The sequence below is a fragment of the Ischnura elegans genome, chromosome 7, assembly GCF_921293095.1.
Source record: "Ischnura elegans chromosome 7, ioIscEleg1.1, whole genome shotgun sequence".
Taxonomy (NCBI): domain Eukaryota; kingdom Metazoa; phylum Arthropoda; class Insecta; order Odonata; family Coenagrionidae; genus Ischnura; species Ischnura elegans.
Genome location: NC_060252.1, coordinates 64939422 through 64955663, shown reverse-complemented (window position 1 = coordinate 64955663; position 16242 = coordinate 64939422). Strand labels below are relative to the sequence as shown.

General features: G+C 37.5%; 1 protein-coding gene across 2 annotated transcripts; it reads right to left on the bottom strand.

The window, feature by feature from the left end:
- Positions 1–982: 982 nt before the first annotated feature.
- On the bottom strand, positions 983–15524 carry LOC124162225 (protein amnionless). 2 transcript variants are annotated; one of them, XM_046538685.1, is made up of 8 exons: positions 15397–15524; positions 10908–11186; positions 10109–10326; positions 7393–7651; positions 4028–4237; positions 3498–3669; positions 2078–2303; positions 983–1364 (listed from the first exon to the last, which is right to left on the bottom strand). In XM_046538685.1, the coding sequence occupies exons 1-8, from the start codon at positions 15428–15430 to the stop codon at positions 1053–1055; spliced, it is 1710 nt and encodes a 569-aa protein (XP_046394641.1). In that variant the 5' UTR covers positions 15431–15524; the 3' UTR covers positions 983–1052. The 2 variants fall into 2 exon arrangements, with proteins under 2 accessions (XP_046394641.1, XP_046394640.1); XM_046538684.1 differs by having other exon boundaries at positions 2078–2324; positions 15397–15523.
- Between the last annotated feature and the right edge of the window lie 718 nt (positions 15525–16242).

The following is a 16242-nucleotide window of genomic DNA, read 5'->3' as shown; positions in this document are numbered from 1 at the left end:
CCTCTGGGTCCTTCACACTCGTCGTCCCTTCCGGCTCCTTTCTTCACGGAACCCTATGCAGGCGTTTCCCTTTCTTGCCTGGCAACCTTGCCCCCTACCCCAACCTAGACTATTCTTCCTATCATCGGACCACCTCGGCGGCCGGACTGTAGGTTTATCAACTTAGGAACAAGGTCTTTGGACGCATCTAGTTCCTATATCGGACTGACTGTATTCAGGAAGATTGTGTCATGCCACATTCTTCTGTCAAGAAACTGAAACATATTTTCCCATTTATATATATTTTTGTGTAATTTTAATGCGCTTATTATATACTGTTTTTTTTACCATTCCCAAAAGAAACGTTCATACGAAATTCGTAATAATGAGAGTCTACTGTAACAAGGTTGCTATACACCAGGGAAACTTGTAGAACCAAGAAAAGGCAGTTTATCCAATCTGAATCAAGGTACATATTTTGTGAATTACTCGAGGATATTCAGCTGATGAAGTGTGGGATAGAAGAGAAGCCTTATGAAAACCTTTAGAAGACGACTGAGCAACCTAATGGACCACATCTTGGAGCATGATGGTCTATTGAAGACATTTTTCGAGGGTCTAGCAGATGGTAGAAACAAAAGGAAGACCTGAAATGAAATACTTATGTGGAAAACTTAAAGAGAAGAAGTATGTAGGTTTGGAAAGATTAACAGATGCGGAAATGAAATCAATTGGTTAGGCTTTAACTTTGTGAAAATCCACGTTGAAATAAAAATTAAGCAACCTTGGTAACTTTTCACTGGAAATTTTTATTGGTACCGGGGGTGAAGGCTCTAAAAAGGTGTACCATTAAAAATTTCCAGTGAAAAGTTACCAAGGTTGTTTATTTTTCATGCCAGATGGGAAAATTATGAAATTGAAGAGCTGTATCAAACCAATCTTGAGATTATTTGTCAGTGATGATGATGATGTATATCATCATGTGACTAGAATTAGGAATCTGTTGACAATGCATTTATTAAATTCTTTTATTGAATCTGTGAAGATGTGTGGTAATAACATAAGACTATATCCTATTCTAGATCCTCAACTGTTGTCATGTTGTCTGATCCTGTGGAGTCTTCAGTGTCTTCTTCACTCAGAATTTCCCTCTTCTTCTTCCCTTTCTTTGGAACTTTTGACCTCACCTTCCTCTTCGTAATCACTGGGGGTGGAGGCTCTTTCTTCTCGTCGCTGTCCGATTTGGCCTGTTTTCTAGTCTCCTCACTGGCCTTCAAAGCACTGTACACAGGATTCTCCATTGTTGTGGCACTTGTCGCTTCACGTTTCCCATCCTTACCAGGTCCCATGTTTATGGCCCCTTCTATTTTCTGTCGCCCATCATCCTTCAAAATTAAGAAAAAAAAATTTTCGTAGTGCAGTAGGTTATTGTTTTTTTTAGAAATTAAGACCTCTATATCTTTTCCTTCAGGAAATTAATAGCTTTTTAATGATTATCCAGTAATAGCTAAAGAAAGTGTACAATTATTTGTTAAGTTTAGTTGATGGTTTTCATATTAATGCTGTGATACATATCAGCTGGTGAAAATCATTGTTTCAAAATCTAAGTAAATGAAAAGCATGGTTGTTTATTCTGGTTATTATGTAGTAGTGGTCACAAACTCAAGTTTGCAGAGAAATGAACAGCTCTTGCTACAATAGTTGTATTGTTCACTTGGGTCAGGTTGCAGCATTATTCATTGAGACCCAACCCTCAAAATTGGACAGTGTATACACTTCAACCAGTCCATGTGTATTCATATTTTCAAAATAAGTATCTGTGCAATCACTTAGTGAATAGTTATTATTACAAAGCATATATGTATCCTTGTTCCTTCAACTAGTGATTACATCAATTTTAAAAATCATCATCATTCATCTCTGCTCCAGTAAGGCCATTGCTGTCAGGATAAAAAAGGATTCAAAACTCCTCCCTTCAAATCGAAACCCGAAGAAGAATCCTCACTCCCAAAATTTCTGTTGACAGTCTTGATATCCACATGGTTGAATACAACTCACAGTTTGAAAAAGTGAATCATGGCATGAAAATAAAACCAACCTTGACTGGTTTGTTGTACATGGGATTGTCGAAAGCTTGTGGCTTAGAAGGTGCCAAAACGGACTCCATTGTGACCCAGCCTGATTCCTCTGGTGGCTGCTCCTTCCCTTCTTGGGCTTCCTCAGCCACTGCTTCTCCCCACACACGGATCACTGGTCCTGAGCTTCTGCTGGACATGTTGTCAAACCGGGAGAAGACAAATGCCTGTGCATCGTTTGTGGTGAACCTGAAAGGAAGACCAGGCAGCCTAATCTGAGACAATGATATCTGTCCTGTGAATAGAACATTGTTTTCTAATACTTTCAATTAACTTTATTTTTTTGTTCCAGATGTAGGTACTAGTGATCACGGGAGACTTCCGTCAGTTGAACTATTAAAATTGCATTCAGAGTTCTAGAATGTTCATAGAGTCCATGAATAATTAGAATCTGATATGTACTTGCATTTTTTTAAATGTAGACTTGCACAACTTACATATTTCAATGGAAGCTTGATTTAAGGAGTGCTTATAATTCCCGAAAAATTGCTATACCCAGCCTTTTATCGATCAATGTCTCGCCAAATTATTTTAAGTGTCTATTTTCAATCAAGGGCATACCCAGGATCAAAACTGGGGGGTTTGGGGGAGCCATGGAATCAAGTTGTAACATTTAAGCGTGGAAAAAGTGAATGAAACCAACATTTTAAGAAAACTGTCACAGAATTTTATTTGCTATTGAAATTATTTACTTGAAAAAAATTATTTTTGTTACATGTCTTATACTAATATCATTTTTTGTGGGTTTAAAGAAAATTTGTTGAAAACTTTGGTTTCAATGCAGTCCTGATTTTCCATGAAGACTTGCAATTTTTGCTTCTAGGGCAGATCCCCCCTCCTGCCCCTCGCTGTACACGTCCATGTTTTCAATCATGAGATAATCAGACAAATAGAGTACCACAGTGGCATATCTATGGGGGGGATTTGGGGATAAATCCCCCCCCCCAAAGCCTCAGAGAAATAAACAAATTATTTCAAACTATTGTCTAGTTTTGACTTAATAACTGCATCTTCTTGAAGTTAAAGATCATTTATTAATGATACAAAATGTATTTCGAGGCAGGTCATTTTTCATAAATTTCCCCGGACCCCCATTGCCTGTGGGAGGGCTGCCCCCCCACCCCCCCCAAAGCCTATTCCTAGTAATGCCACTGGAGCACAATATGCATCAGAAGACATCATGTATAGGAATAAAGCAAATGTGTGAACTACTTACGGAATTTTGTATCAATGGCAGATAAGTAGGTTAGTTAGAAATTTTTGGTAATCATCATTCATTTTACTTAAATAATAATGTAAATTTTGGCTTAATTAGATCTAATTATTGTGATCAAAATAAAGGACTAGGATTACTTTCTTCCTTACAAAAATTATTCTCCTCACCGTATATCCTTGCCGTATGCCAGAAACAGCAAAAATGCGATTACCATTAGAGCACATCCAGCAAATATGAGTGCCATTATCTTTCCTGGTGAATGCGAAATGTACATTTCAGACAAGTCGATGGCTGGACCTGATCCTTGAAATGTAACAGCCCCAACTCCTAGAGACATATCTGTAGATAAATAGATATTTAATTGGACTACCTGATAGGCAAAGGGAAGAAAATTAGTATGTTCCATGCGTAATGTTTTCTTTTATGCTATATGTCATTCCAAATTCTTTATTTTTTGCTCAAATTATTTAATTTAGAATGGCCATTTGGACAAAAACTAGGGCCATTAACGGAGACCCGAAATTGCAAAATATGATTTGGTCTTCTTAAATTATCAAGTATAGTTCTATTTTAATGTTTTATGAACACAGTATTGCTTTTTATAAAAAAGTTGGTTGTACTCATCCTGGGCTTAACTGCATCGAAGTGAAGTGTGTATGGAGCTATGCCTACATGAAATGTACTCTGGTATTCTTACCATTTTTAATGACTTTCAGCAATCTTCTTGCACTGTCCACACTCCTTTCTTGGTATGAATCGGCATCAACAAAAACTATTTGTACATGATTTGTTGCTGCAGTCTTTCCAATGTGTGCCTTCACTTCTGATGAGGTAAACCTTTGTACATGATCTTCCAATTGACTCATGATGAAGGAATGAGGCAAATATTCTACCTGAATTACTGCACCTAAGGGAAGGATGTAGAAAATTTATGTTCAGAAAGTAGCATTACTTCAACACTTGATACCCTCACTCCAGAATAGTTATACGATTTAATATGTGAAATGTGTGCTTAGTAGCTTATAGCAGTGGTTCTAATGAAAATTTCTGCTGAAGTCAACTTTTGCCAATTTAATGATGCTAACCTGTCACTCGTGGATAATGTGAAATTCCTTGGAGTTATAATTGAGCCATCCTTAAAATGGTCCTCTCATATTAACTCTTTAATCCCTAAATTGAGTAAAACCCTTTACCAACTAAGGCATCTTCGTCTTAGTACTAGTTTTAATATTTTTAAAATGCTTTATTTCTCTAATTTTCACTCAATATTAACTTATGGTCTTTTATTTTGGGGAGGATCAAATCATTGTACAAAAATTTTTCGTTTGCAAAAACAAGCCATAAGGATTATTTTTAACCTGCCTTACAGAGAGTTCTGTAGACCTTATTTCTGCAAATCTCAAATCATGCCTCTTCCTGCTCTGTACATATTTGAAGCTATATTGTTTGTTAAAAGGAATATGAGCATGTATGAGTTAAATTGTGACATTCACCAATATAACACGAGATCTAAGATGGATATACATGTTGAGCAAAGATCCTCTACATTAAATTCAGATGGACCATATCACAAAGGGGTTAAGCTGCATAACGTACTTCCTCACAGTATTAAGGGTATAGACTCTCTGAATAAATTCAAAGCTGAACTGAGGAATTTTATGCTCCAAAAACCAATTTATGCATCGGAAGAGTTTTTTTTGCTTTGCAAGGAGGGTCCTCTGTAAGGCAAGGTCTGTACAATACAACTGTACTATTTTATGTATATATAATGTGATATGAATGTATTGTATGATAAGGGCAGAGGCCCTTTATTGTAAAAAAAAATAATTTTTCTTTTCTTCTTTTTGATATGCTGTAATTCTGTAAATTTAATTTGATTCAATTTGACGAAACTATGCAAATGTTCTTGCCTAAAGTGAATAAAAATTATTATTATTATTATTATTATACTTTAAAAAATTACATTCCTGATTGTCATCATTCTTGTGTAAATATATTTCCTACCAATGGAAAATGGATGTGAAATATGAGGTGCTACTTCATGGAAGAGGTGGAGATTGGTAGGTTGCCAAAGCACATAGACACTGAAGAAGGAGGATGAGTAATTGCCTCTGTAATTCACTTTGTATGCAGAGAGAGATCATTTGGAAGGAAGTTTAAATAGCGGATCATTCAGAATGTTTGTAAATAACCCAAATATTTGTATCAGGCAAAGTGGCATAACTTTGAGGGAGGGAAGAGGGGAGGATAGAATCCCTCCAAAACCTCAGAGAAATAAAAAAATTATTTATTTAAAACTATTGTCTAGTTTTGAAATATAATAACTGCATCGGCTTAAAGTTGAAGATCATTTATTAATGATGTAATATCTATTTCCAGGCTTGTCATTTTTCAAAAATATTCCCTTAACTAATATTGCCTAGGGAGGGGGAGCACACCCCAGGTAACAGGGGCTCCAGGAAAACCCCAGAGCATATTTCTTGTTGCATGACTGGTCAGGCATAATTCAATTTGATTCACCTACATTTTGGAGAGCTAGTACAACTGCAGATTTAAAACATTCATCCTCTTATTGAAATTCACCGATATCAACTGTTTTACTTTTGAATGAAATACTTTCCCAGAAAGTGAGCAAATTTCCATATATGAATTGGCAAGTAATTCACCTACCTTATTTTTTTACTTACATCATTCTAAATCTACCCACAATGCAATATCTGTGATTGGAGAGCTATTATTTTTTCCATTTCGTATAGTTTCCTCAAATATTCTTCTAAGATTTTGATTGTTTTGGTAAATGTATCAAGATGGAAGTACATACAGATGTATGGAGGGGAGATTAATGATAGCTGAAGTCATTTCATCTGTTTAGGAGGATTTTAGGTCAGAAGAATTGCAGAGCTGGCAGTCCCCTCATCAGTATGTATGCAGAATACTCTACTCCCAACCTGTGGATTTGAACCCTAGGTCCCTGGATGGAAAGTCAACACGAGCCACCATACCAACCTGTATCCTATCTGGTTTGATTAGGCATGAAAATATCTATTTGTGTAGCACCGTATGACTGGGGAGTGTTCAATGCAGTGGGTTAGTGGAGGAAACCAATGATGAGGTGGTAAGAGAGTTATGTTGATGCTGGTAAAATGTCGATAGCAACTGCTGAAATCAGGCATGGAAGGATAGACACTAGAGAATTCTGGGGTGGAGAAAGAATAGAGTTAACTTTTTGAATGATACGAAGAGAGTTCTATGTGTTAAGTGGAAGATTACGATGGTTCTTAGCAGCCCTCCCTATAATTCCTGGAAAAATTGATAAGATGATAATCTCTAAAGGCTGTTTTACACGGGACTCGTAATTGCACAATTGGTATGTGTACAAAGGTTCAGTCAAAATTGCTGGAATGCATGCACCAGCAAAATAGCCCCTGTTCTAATTTTGTTTGTGCCTCCATGCAGTTGCACGTCGCAATGAGAAATTAATGCAGTTCTAACCTGCACTGGGTAAAATGGCCTTCAGTTGGCTCTCCAATGAAATTTTTTAATTCACCAGCTGAATAAACTATGTTTATAAATAATTGATGGATAAGTAAATGTCACTTCCCTACCCACTCTCCACAAAGAAGGTTACGAACTTAATCCGCCCTTGCTGAGAGGGCAAGTCAAACTATATTAGAGGATAGATCCCATTTCTATATCTACATTGAAGAATTGGAAAAGACCATAGTTTGCATTTGCCGTATCTTATTGGACAAAACTAGGGAATCACTATGGAAAGAAAAACTGAAGGGAAAGTGCCAAGTGGAAGACCCAGAGGTATGTGAAGATGGATATGGGGAAAGGAAGGAATTGGTATAGGATCAGGAGGTCCTCAAGAATACCAGTCAATTGCTCCCTCAGTGACACAGTCCCGAGGTTGGTTAATTAAGATTGGTTGGGGTAGAACTGAGCCCAGATGAGATGCACCCAGTAGACTACTAACTACCGTTAGGATTGTAATGCATACATTCTTTTCATGAATCTGCTGATATTACTCTGTTTAGCCATGACTGAAGTAGGACTCACCACATATATCACAGCAGTGCCCGATAGGATGAACAGGTTCAAGGCAAGCTGGCGTTTCACAATGAGGTCCTCCTGCATAGCTGCAAATCTGCTTCATGGTCAGTGGCCCTGCATTGCCACAGTAACACCCTGTTGCACTTGTGCAGGGATGATCAACACCATCTTCCCCCAAAATATTTATTGAATTGGGATCTCCGATGAATTGCATTCGACCAATTTGAGACTCCACAAATAGCCTCCATTCTTCGGTGCCCATGGCCTGGCGATGTTTGATTTGTAACAAACCATTAAGACATTTTAGTGGCTCTTATATTATTACTATGGATGCTGTTAGAGTCATCTGTGAGAAATAACAAACAACCTACTTGAAACCTATGAAAATAAACTCTGTTGATTACATACAGTATTTAGCGATAAAAGGCACGTGCATTCAGCAAACTCCGGCTATATATTTCTACTGTATTAGTGATATGGAGGGTTGTTTTTTTGACCACCAAAAACCCCTTGAAAAGCAAATGTTGCACACATCTGTATCTACTCCAAATAGCAAGAACGTAAGAGACCAAAATGTGTATCTATGAAAATTACATTTGCCGAGCTATTGCATTCATTAACTCTTTAACACCACTTGGTTTACTGCTTTTAATCTTGTGACTAGTTTCAAGTCCTGAAATCTTTGGGGCAAAAAAAAAGCTATGTAAAAATTATAGAATCCCTATTTGCAGATACTTGATCATCTTAATATTTCTGTCACTCATTGTATGAATCGATCAAATATATTTAAGATGTACGTCAGCGAGATATGAATTAATATCTTATATTTTTAAAGTGTTCTGGTCATTAATTCCAACCATTAAAAATTTAAGATTCTATTAGCATTTTTCGTCTCCAAGTTCTTTTAATACATATAATACAAACAAGAGTTAATCACTCGCTGAAACGTGTATCAACATCTAAGGACCTAGGCATTATCACTGATGATAAATTAAATTTTTCTCCACACATACAATCCATCAAGTCTAAAGCAATGTCCCTCTTAGGACTCCTGTTCCGTTTCACTGAAATTAAAGACCCCCAGGCACTTCGAACTTTTTTTTCATCTATTATTCTTCCAATTCTTACCTATTCTTGTCCCATTTGGTCTATCTCTTCACAAACCAACCTCTCATCCCTGGACTGTGTCAGCAATTTCTTTGCCAATATAGTAAAAAATAGAATACCGCATTTACGCAACATGTCCACTAATGATATTCTCTCCTCCCTCTTCATCCCTAATCTCACTACCCATAGGCTCACAGCTGATTTAAAACTTATTTATAAGATTCTCAATTCCACCATCGACTGCCCAGCATTGCTCTCTTTTATCAATTTTAAAGTTCCACCCCGCCCTACCCGTTCTCATCCCCTAATCCACATGCCCATTCCTAGACTTTCACTCACTAAACGTTCGTTTTTCTACCGCATTACTTCTGTGTTGAACTCACTCCCTCCACACATCGACCCCTTTGCACTTCCATTGAAATCCTTCATTAGCCTCTCCCTATCCTATCTGTCACCGAAGTAGTCTGTCACTGCAGTTTCTTGTTGTCCTTTTGTTTTTGTAAATATAAATATTGTTTTCTACATGTTATATTGCGTCTTCGTCCTCTAATTTATGTATTGTTACCTGGCCACTATAAAATGGCATATGCTGTATGTGGTTATATTTCTTTAAAATAAAAATAAAAAAAAATATGGAAAAGGATCATATTTTTTTGTACCTTTATTATTCAAGAGATGTTGATGCCATGTAAATACAAGAATACCCAGGAGAGGAGAAGAAAATTGTGCAAAACAGAAGGTGTAGTGTGATTGTGTGACATAATAGTGAAAGGAGGCTACGTTAAAGTAGAAATAATATTCAAATAAAAGATAGGAAGTAGTTGAGATCAGTGGAAACGAGACTCCACGGCGGTCTCGCAAGGATACACTCCTGGGGCAGGGGCTATAAGCGCAAGCTTTTCTCCTCAGCACCCAGAAGGGGAAGGACAGGAAGGAACAAGGAAAGGAGGCGCCGCCACGATGAGAGCCCGACGACGCCTCCAGGGGAAGGACGGGGAAGGAAGGGAGGGGACGAGGAATCCTGCACCGTCACAAGGCGGGCAGGTCCTACCATCAGCGAAACCAAGCTTACGCAATTAATATGCTACCAATTTTAGTAGATTTTCCTATGAGGAAGAAAAATCTATCGATCAAATCGGTAGATAGTAGCTGAGATCAGTGGCGGACATATGGAGTGGAGGGAGGTATAGTCCCCTCCATTGAGTTGAACCACAAGATAAATTCGAAATTTTTTGGAGATTGCCACTTTGTACCAAAGTATTTACTTATATTTCCCAAACTATCTGCCTACTCTAACGAATTGAAATACAAACTAGCTCTTAACGTAGGGCCTATTTTATTTGCTTTTGGTATGTTACAATCCAGTCGCAGATACAGACAAGGGCTATAGCCCCCCCTCCCATTTGGGTATCCAAGTTACACTAGATAGAATGGTAATTTTGTTCGGACCCCTACTACTGCTGGGAGGTTACCCCCCATCTAGTCCCCCCTTATCCCTATCCTGGATCCACCGCTGGCTGAAATGTGTAGCAGAACACTTACTATAGACAAGCTGTTGCATAATTTATAGTTTATAAAGGTACTGATGCAATGCAAGGATAATGAGTTCTTTCACCTGTCCATCGATGTTGATAGATCCAACTGCTGTGGAGACGCGAGGCAGTATAACCCTGTAACCACTGCCCGATGGGAACATAACTTTGTCATGTTCACAGGGTATCCGCTCCGCATGTGGAACAGGAGAATTTGTACCTAAATTTGTGTTTTCTCCTTTTTCTCCCCAGCTGACAGGATTCATCCAAGCACTCAGTTCTGTTCCAACATAGTAGACATCTTGAAATGAAATGATTAAAAAATTCATCTCACTAATGAATTGTGCGGAGAAAGAAGAAAATGGAGTATTGCATATACATTTGTTTGTCTCTGCTACATGTGGGACATGAAACACTGAAAGTATGGGACAAGTTTCTCTTCATTTTGGAATGGGGATCATCATTAAGATCTACTACGTAGCATTCATTTTATTGGAGCAATTGTGTTTGTAAAGATCATACTGGAACTGGAAAAAAAGTATAAGTTGAGACTTTATTAAAACAAGAAAATTTTCCAATCCTGATGCATGGCCCGATGTTTCGAAGCTAATTTAACAGAAATTATAGCCGCTTATGATATAATATGAACATAAATTACGGGAATATTCTAGTATCCTTTCGGAAACCAAATATTGTACTTTGATACTGCCGCTGAAAATATAGTGTCTCTCAACCTATGCTATCGATATCCATTAAATCGATATATAGTTGAAGCGCAGATTGTAAACCATATATCGAAAGTATTTTTTTTAATGTGTACTTGCGCAAGTCGTTAATGGTTTTAAGTTATTAATCATGTGTAATTGAGGTGGTTATCTTTACCTTCATTTTTGCAGTGATCGTTGACTGCCTTATCAGAGGTGAACATTAAAGCCCCATTGGTTGGGAAGACAATTGCACCGTTGTAAGGTAAGACCAGTTCCTTTACCGTAGTTTGGACTGGTGACAGCATTACCAGTAAATCTCGTGCAGAATCAAATATAACCCTGCTGTTGGAACATGGGACGTGAGATGGCCTCCAGTTGTAGGGGTTTTGGAAATTTGTATTTCCATGCCATACTTTGGTTCGGATAGCTCCATCAGCGCATGAAATCGCCAGCCCTATGAAAGAAGAGAACGCCATATTATTATTATAATATTATTATTCCATTTGAATGATTACCTTGTTCCGCGCGATCATTGGCGATGAAACCTGCAAGCATTAATCAACAAGCATTCAAAATATTTTGGAATAAAATAATCCTCCATTGTGTATAAATGAGTATAAGAAAATTTTAATCAAAGCGATTATACACATATAAAAGACAATGCCATCTTATGATATAATAAAGTCACAATTGTAGTTCTGGCATCCATTAATTTACGTGAGGATTTTAGGGAAGGAGGGGGTCGAGCCGATTCTCATCTAATCTCACGTTGTGGTCCTGGGAGGTGTCACGTAATTTTTGTTCCGCAAGAATCAGTGTAAAATTACAAGAAAAATGGGTTGAATTGAATAATCACAAGTAAAAATAAATAAATCCTTTTTTTAACAAATCCAAAGAAATGCAACATAGATTAACGTATTTACACTGAAAATACGCATTTAGAACAATCTCACGTGAGATTAGAGGAAGGGGGTAGCTGGTCGAGATAAATCTCACTTAGGGAGGGGGAGGGGTGCAAAAATCGCCAAAATTACCCCACGTAATTAATGAACGCCCCCTCAGCACTGAAAACATATATTGACATTGACAGAGAGACAGTAAGAATACGAGCTCGGAATTAGAGGATGGACTATTTTGCCATCTCGCATGCGTTCTAGCGACACGACGCAATTTTCACTGCGCCTTGGTACATACATCACTGCAGTGGCGCAGCGAGGGGGGAGTTTTGGGGGATAACCCCCCCCCCCCCCCCCCCCCCGGAGCTCAGAGAAATTTTTAAGTTAAATCATTTTACTTAATTGGATTGATATTACAAATAGAATAGTATAAGGATCAATAAAATATCCCTCAGAAAGCCGTAGAACTCACCATTTTGAACCAATTATCTTAAAATTCCGCAATTTATTAATATCGCACATGCCGCTTATCCTGGCGGGTATTCCGTACCCCCACACACCCAGGTATTAGCTGTACCTTAATCCCCCCCAGCCTTACTTCCTAGCTGCGCCCCTGCATCACTGTGCAATCTGAAGTTACCCGCGATACTGCAGGTTGTATAGATTTCAGCGTTTTCTAGCGTCGCTAATATCTCGTAAAGTATTGCGCGTTGCCAGATGAAACAAAAATTACATCTCATGAGTGTCCATTTCCTATCACATACCAAAATTTGAACGATATCTAGTGGAGATTTCCCTTGTCAGTCGGAACCCAAGAATTTTTGGAAACGCATTTCATGTTCATGCGCTTTCGTAGGTGAAATTTGTATCTCTCTCTAAGATTGTTCCGTTCATACAAAAACCAACTTTTTTATATTATCTTGAAACAAATTGATTGTATTATTGCTTAAAAATGTTCGTTGATGAAGGGGTGCTATTGGGTAATTTCTTTTCCTCGAAACTGCGGTATGTTTAATGTGTAAATGCTTTAATTTACCTATCAGGTATTGTCGTGCTGGATATCTTTTTTTAGAAAATTTTGTATTAATGACAATTGTTTAACAAAATAAAATTGTCCGCTCTCATATATCATTTTCATTTCCGTTGTTAAGACTAGGATCTTAAATCTATTACGCTATTTAAACATAGCAACTGTTCGTTTTACTCTCGTGTATTCATTGAAAATATTAAATATATTTTGGAAAGAAATGAATTCTCTATCAACTTTTAATTAACAGTTGATAGAGAAAGAGATAGTTTAAACGACCGTAGAAAGTCCATTTATTTATATGTATAGTAAATATAATCACTAGAAGCAGTGGCGTAGCTAGGAATGTGATTGGGAGGATCATGGGGGCGACTCCCTCCTCCCCCGGGGGGTTCTGGGGAAAATTTTTGAAAAATGACATGCCTGGAAATGCCTGCATATTACATTATTTTGGTTCTTAAAATATTGGTTTCACTCGTAATGCCGCGGGAAATCATCACAACAGGGAAAACATTAGTATAGGTACTGTATAATTCTCTGAGGCTCTGTATATCTAATCCTCTCACCCTCCCCCATAGTTACGACACTGATTAGATTACATGAGTATTTAATGAAATTTTGAGCAAATTTCAACGGAAAAAACCGAATGAAAAGACATTCGTGGACGTAAAACATGAAGAAATGACATACTGTACCAATAAAGAAGTACATAAGCCGTGTTTTGGGGAATTTTAAAGACAACTCTCAGAAAAATGAGCAGCTTCAATTTCAACACAAATTTTCTCGCAAATAAATGCACATTGGCATAGATTTTCGATTAAAAAAAACCTCATTTGTCCACGAAGGGCATATAAAACCGACACGACCCCGTGAAACATTTCGAGAATTAGATTACTCGAATAAGAATTACGGGCGTACCCCGCGCGGGACAGGGGGGTAACTGCCCCCCCTAGAAACGAAAATAAATTTAGGTCATAACAAAAGTTATGAACAAATTTTCCTTTTGAAGAAAAATGGTATTAGTATAAAACATGGAACTAAAATAAAAATTATCTTTTCAAGCAAATAATTATAAAAACTAATTAAGTGCTGTCATCATTTCCTTAAAATTTTGGTTTCATTAACCTTTTCTGGGCAAAAAAGTTACAACTTGAACGACCGCAACTAGTTTTTTTCCCCCCACGCTAGTTTTGATTCTGGGTACGCCCATGGTAAGAGTAGCAAAACTCAGGAGATACAAAAGCTGGCTGATGAAAATTTTAGCGACGCAGTGACAGAAAAAATTGAGAATGATGACAAGGAAGAAGGTAAAAATAATTCCGACTCAGCATAATGCTGCATTGTACTATTTTTTCCGCCAACTTCGCATATTTTTTTCTTCTTCACCAAATTTCAGGCTACCAAACCTCACCAAATAAAGGCCATTAAAATTTTTCCTCTTAAATATTCAGCAAAAAAATATGAATCTATTTTGACTGGTTTTTGAGTGCAAGTACTCTGTACTCTGCAGTAATGTTTGACGTCGGCGTGAGCATGCTATTACGAAAGGCACCAAAGGGACTAGCGTTTAACGTCCTATACGACTAACGAAGTTTTGCACTTCATGTGCCCTCCGCCGAACACAAGCAGGGTTTGGGTAACATCAGAACAATTTATTCCACCTGCAGCCGGTGATTAAGATTTAAAAATTACTCTGTCATGCTCTAAAGGCCGCTATACACGGTGAATGATCATGCGAATGAAATCATTCGCCGTGTACAACGGAAAACTTCGCGAATGAACCGTCATGTGCATGATCTTTCAGAGAAAATTAGAACATGTTATATTTTGCTCGCATGATCCTCTGAATGATCACGTGATCATTCAGCATGATCATTTGCACAATCATTCACCGTGTATAGCGGCCTTAAGAAAAATCGCTACCTTGGTTTGACAAGGTTCTAACTGACCATCAGCTGGTTTTGAGAAAAACCTTATCAAAGTTTTAAACTGCTCTATTTCTATTATTAATAGGAATTTATTTTTGATTTTGGCACATACACTAGTGATCCACTAGATACACTAGTAATTATTACTTTAAGAAAATATGTTATCTATTTTATTTTTTTACATGTTTCTATGAGTAATAAAATAAGTAAAATGCAGTTAGAACCTTGTCACACCAAATATTAGTTTTTTCTCCTTGCAGTTGGAACTTTGTCACTACTCTAAATCTGTTATTATTTTACATAGAGGAATAAAAACCGGTACAACACATAGAGAAACATAAACTTAGTTATCTTGAGTGAAAACGCCAAATTTTGCGAAAATGTCAGTTAGAACCTTGTCAAACCAAGGTAGCGAAATGTCTTCAACCCGATGCCCGCCAGCTGATTTCTTGGGAATATATTGAGGCTAAAGAAAATATTGTATCACGAACGAAATATCGACACATTCGTTAAGAATAAGCATAGTCATAAATGGCATTGATAGACTGAACTTTTTATCCAATCAAGATTATTACACTTTGAAATTATGTTTTTTTTAATTTATTTTATCGATGCGGTGGTAAAATGACGTGGAGCATTGTGTTCTTCCGGACGATGTAAAATCCATTTTTGGCCCATATTCGGTTCTAAGAGGTAAATGAGTTTCTTTGACGACTGTAGGAAATACTCTGGGGGTGATGGGGGATGACGGAGTTGGTACTTACGCAGATGTGAATAATCCTTTTTTTCTGCACTTAATAACACCACGCTTACCGCTTAGTAGTATAGCAATCCATTTTACGTCCATATTGAAGTTATGTCCTCATTCCTGTGCTTCCTAGGCTTTTGCACTGTGCTGCGGCGGTCAACTGTAGCCTTTCTCTTGAAACGCGATGACGGCGAATAGGGGGCGTGTACTGCGATAAGCCTACCAGTCACGGCTCTGCCGTTTGCCGCGATAACATCACGGTCATCTGCTTTTCAAAATGGGAATGCGGATTTTTGGGAATGCGTATCCATCTTTCTTCATTGATCAATTCAACTCTGAGAATATTTCATAATTTATTGTTTCATTCGCTTCTAAGATTGTTTTAGTTTTAATTATTTGAAATACTATCCATAACGTGCCAAGGCAGATTATATTTTTTTGGGGTCTCTTAGTTTCCATACAACTGCATTTTGTATTTTAAAAGGTACTTAAAATACTGCTTTGTAGTTTTTTTTTCAAATACCCAAGTCAAAGGTATTTTGTATTTCAAATACATTTGTAGCGGTATATTTTATTATAAATACCCCTCGGCCTGTACTTTTCCCCCATCGGATCGAAGCACACACCACATAAAATCGAAATTTTTGGAGGTCGCTACTATGTACAAAAGTACATATTTAGTTATATTTTCCGGTAAATTTACTGGCTATTAAGAATTGAATTAGTTTTTAACGTTGGGCATATTCGTGTTTTTTTGTCAAAGAATTAGACCAAAACAGCTGTTTTTGAGCCTTTTGAAAATCCCAAATTTTTAAAATTCCCGAACCCTCCTTCGGCTGGGAGGAATTCCGTAGACTCCCAGCTCTCCCACCCCTCCCCCCTTGGTCAAAAACCTAGATCCGCCACTGATA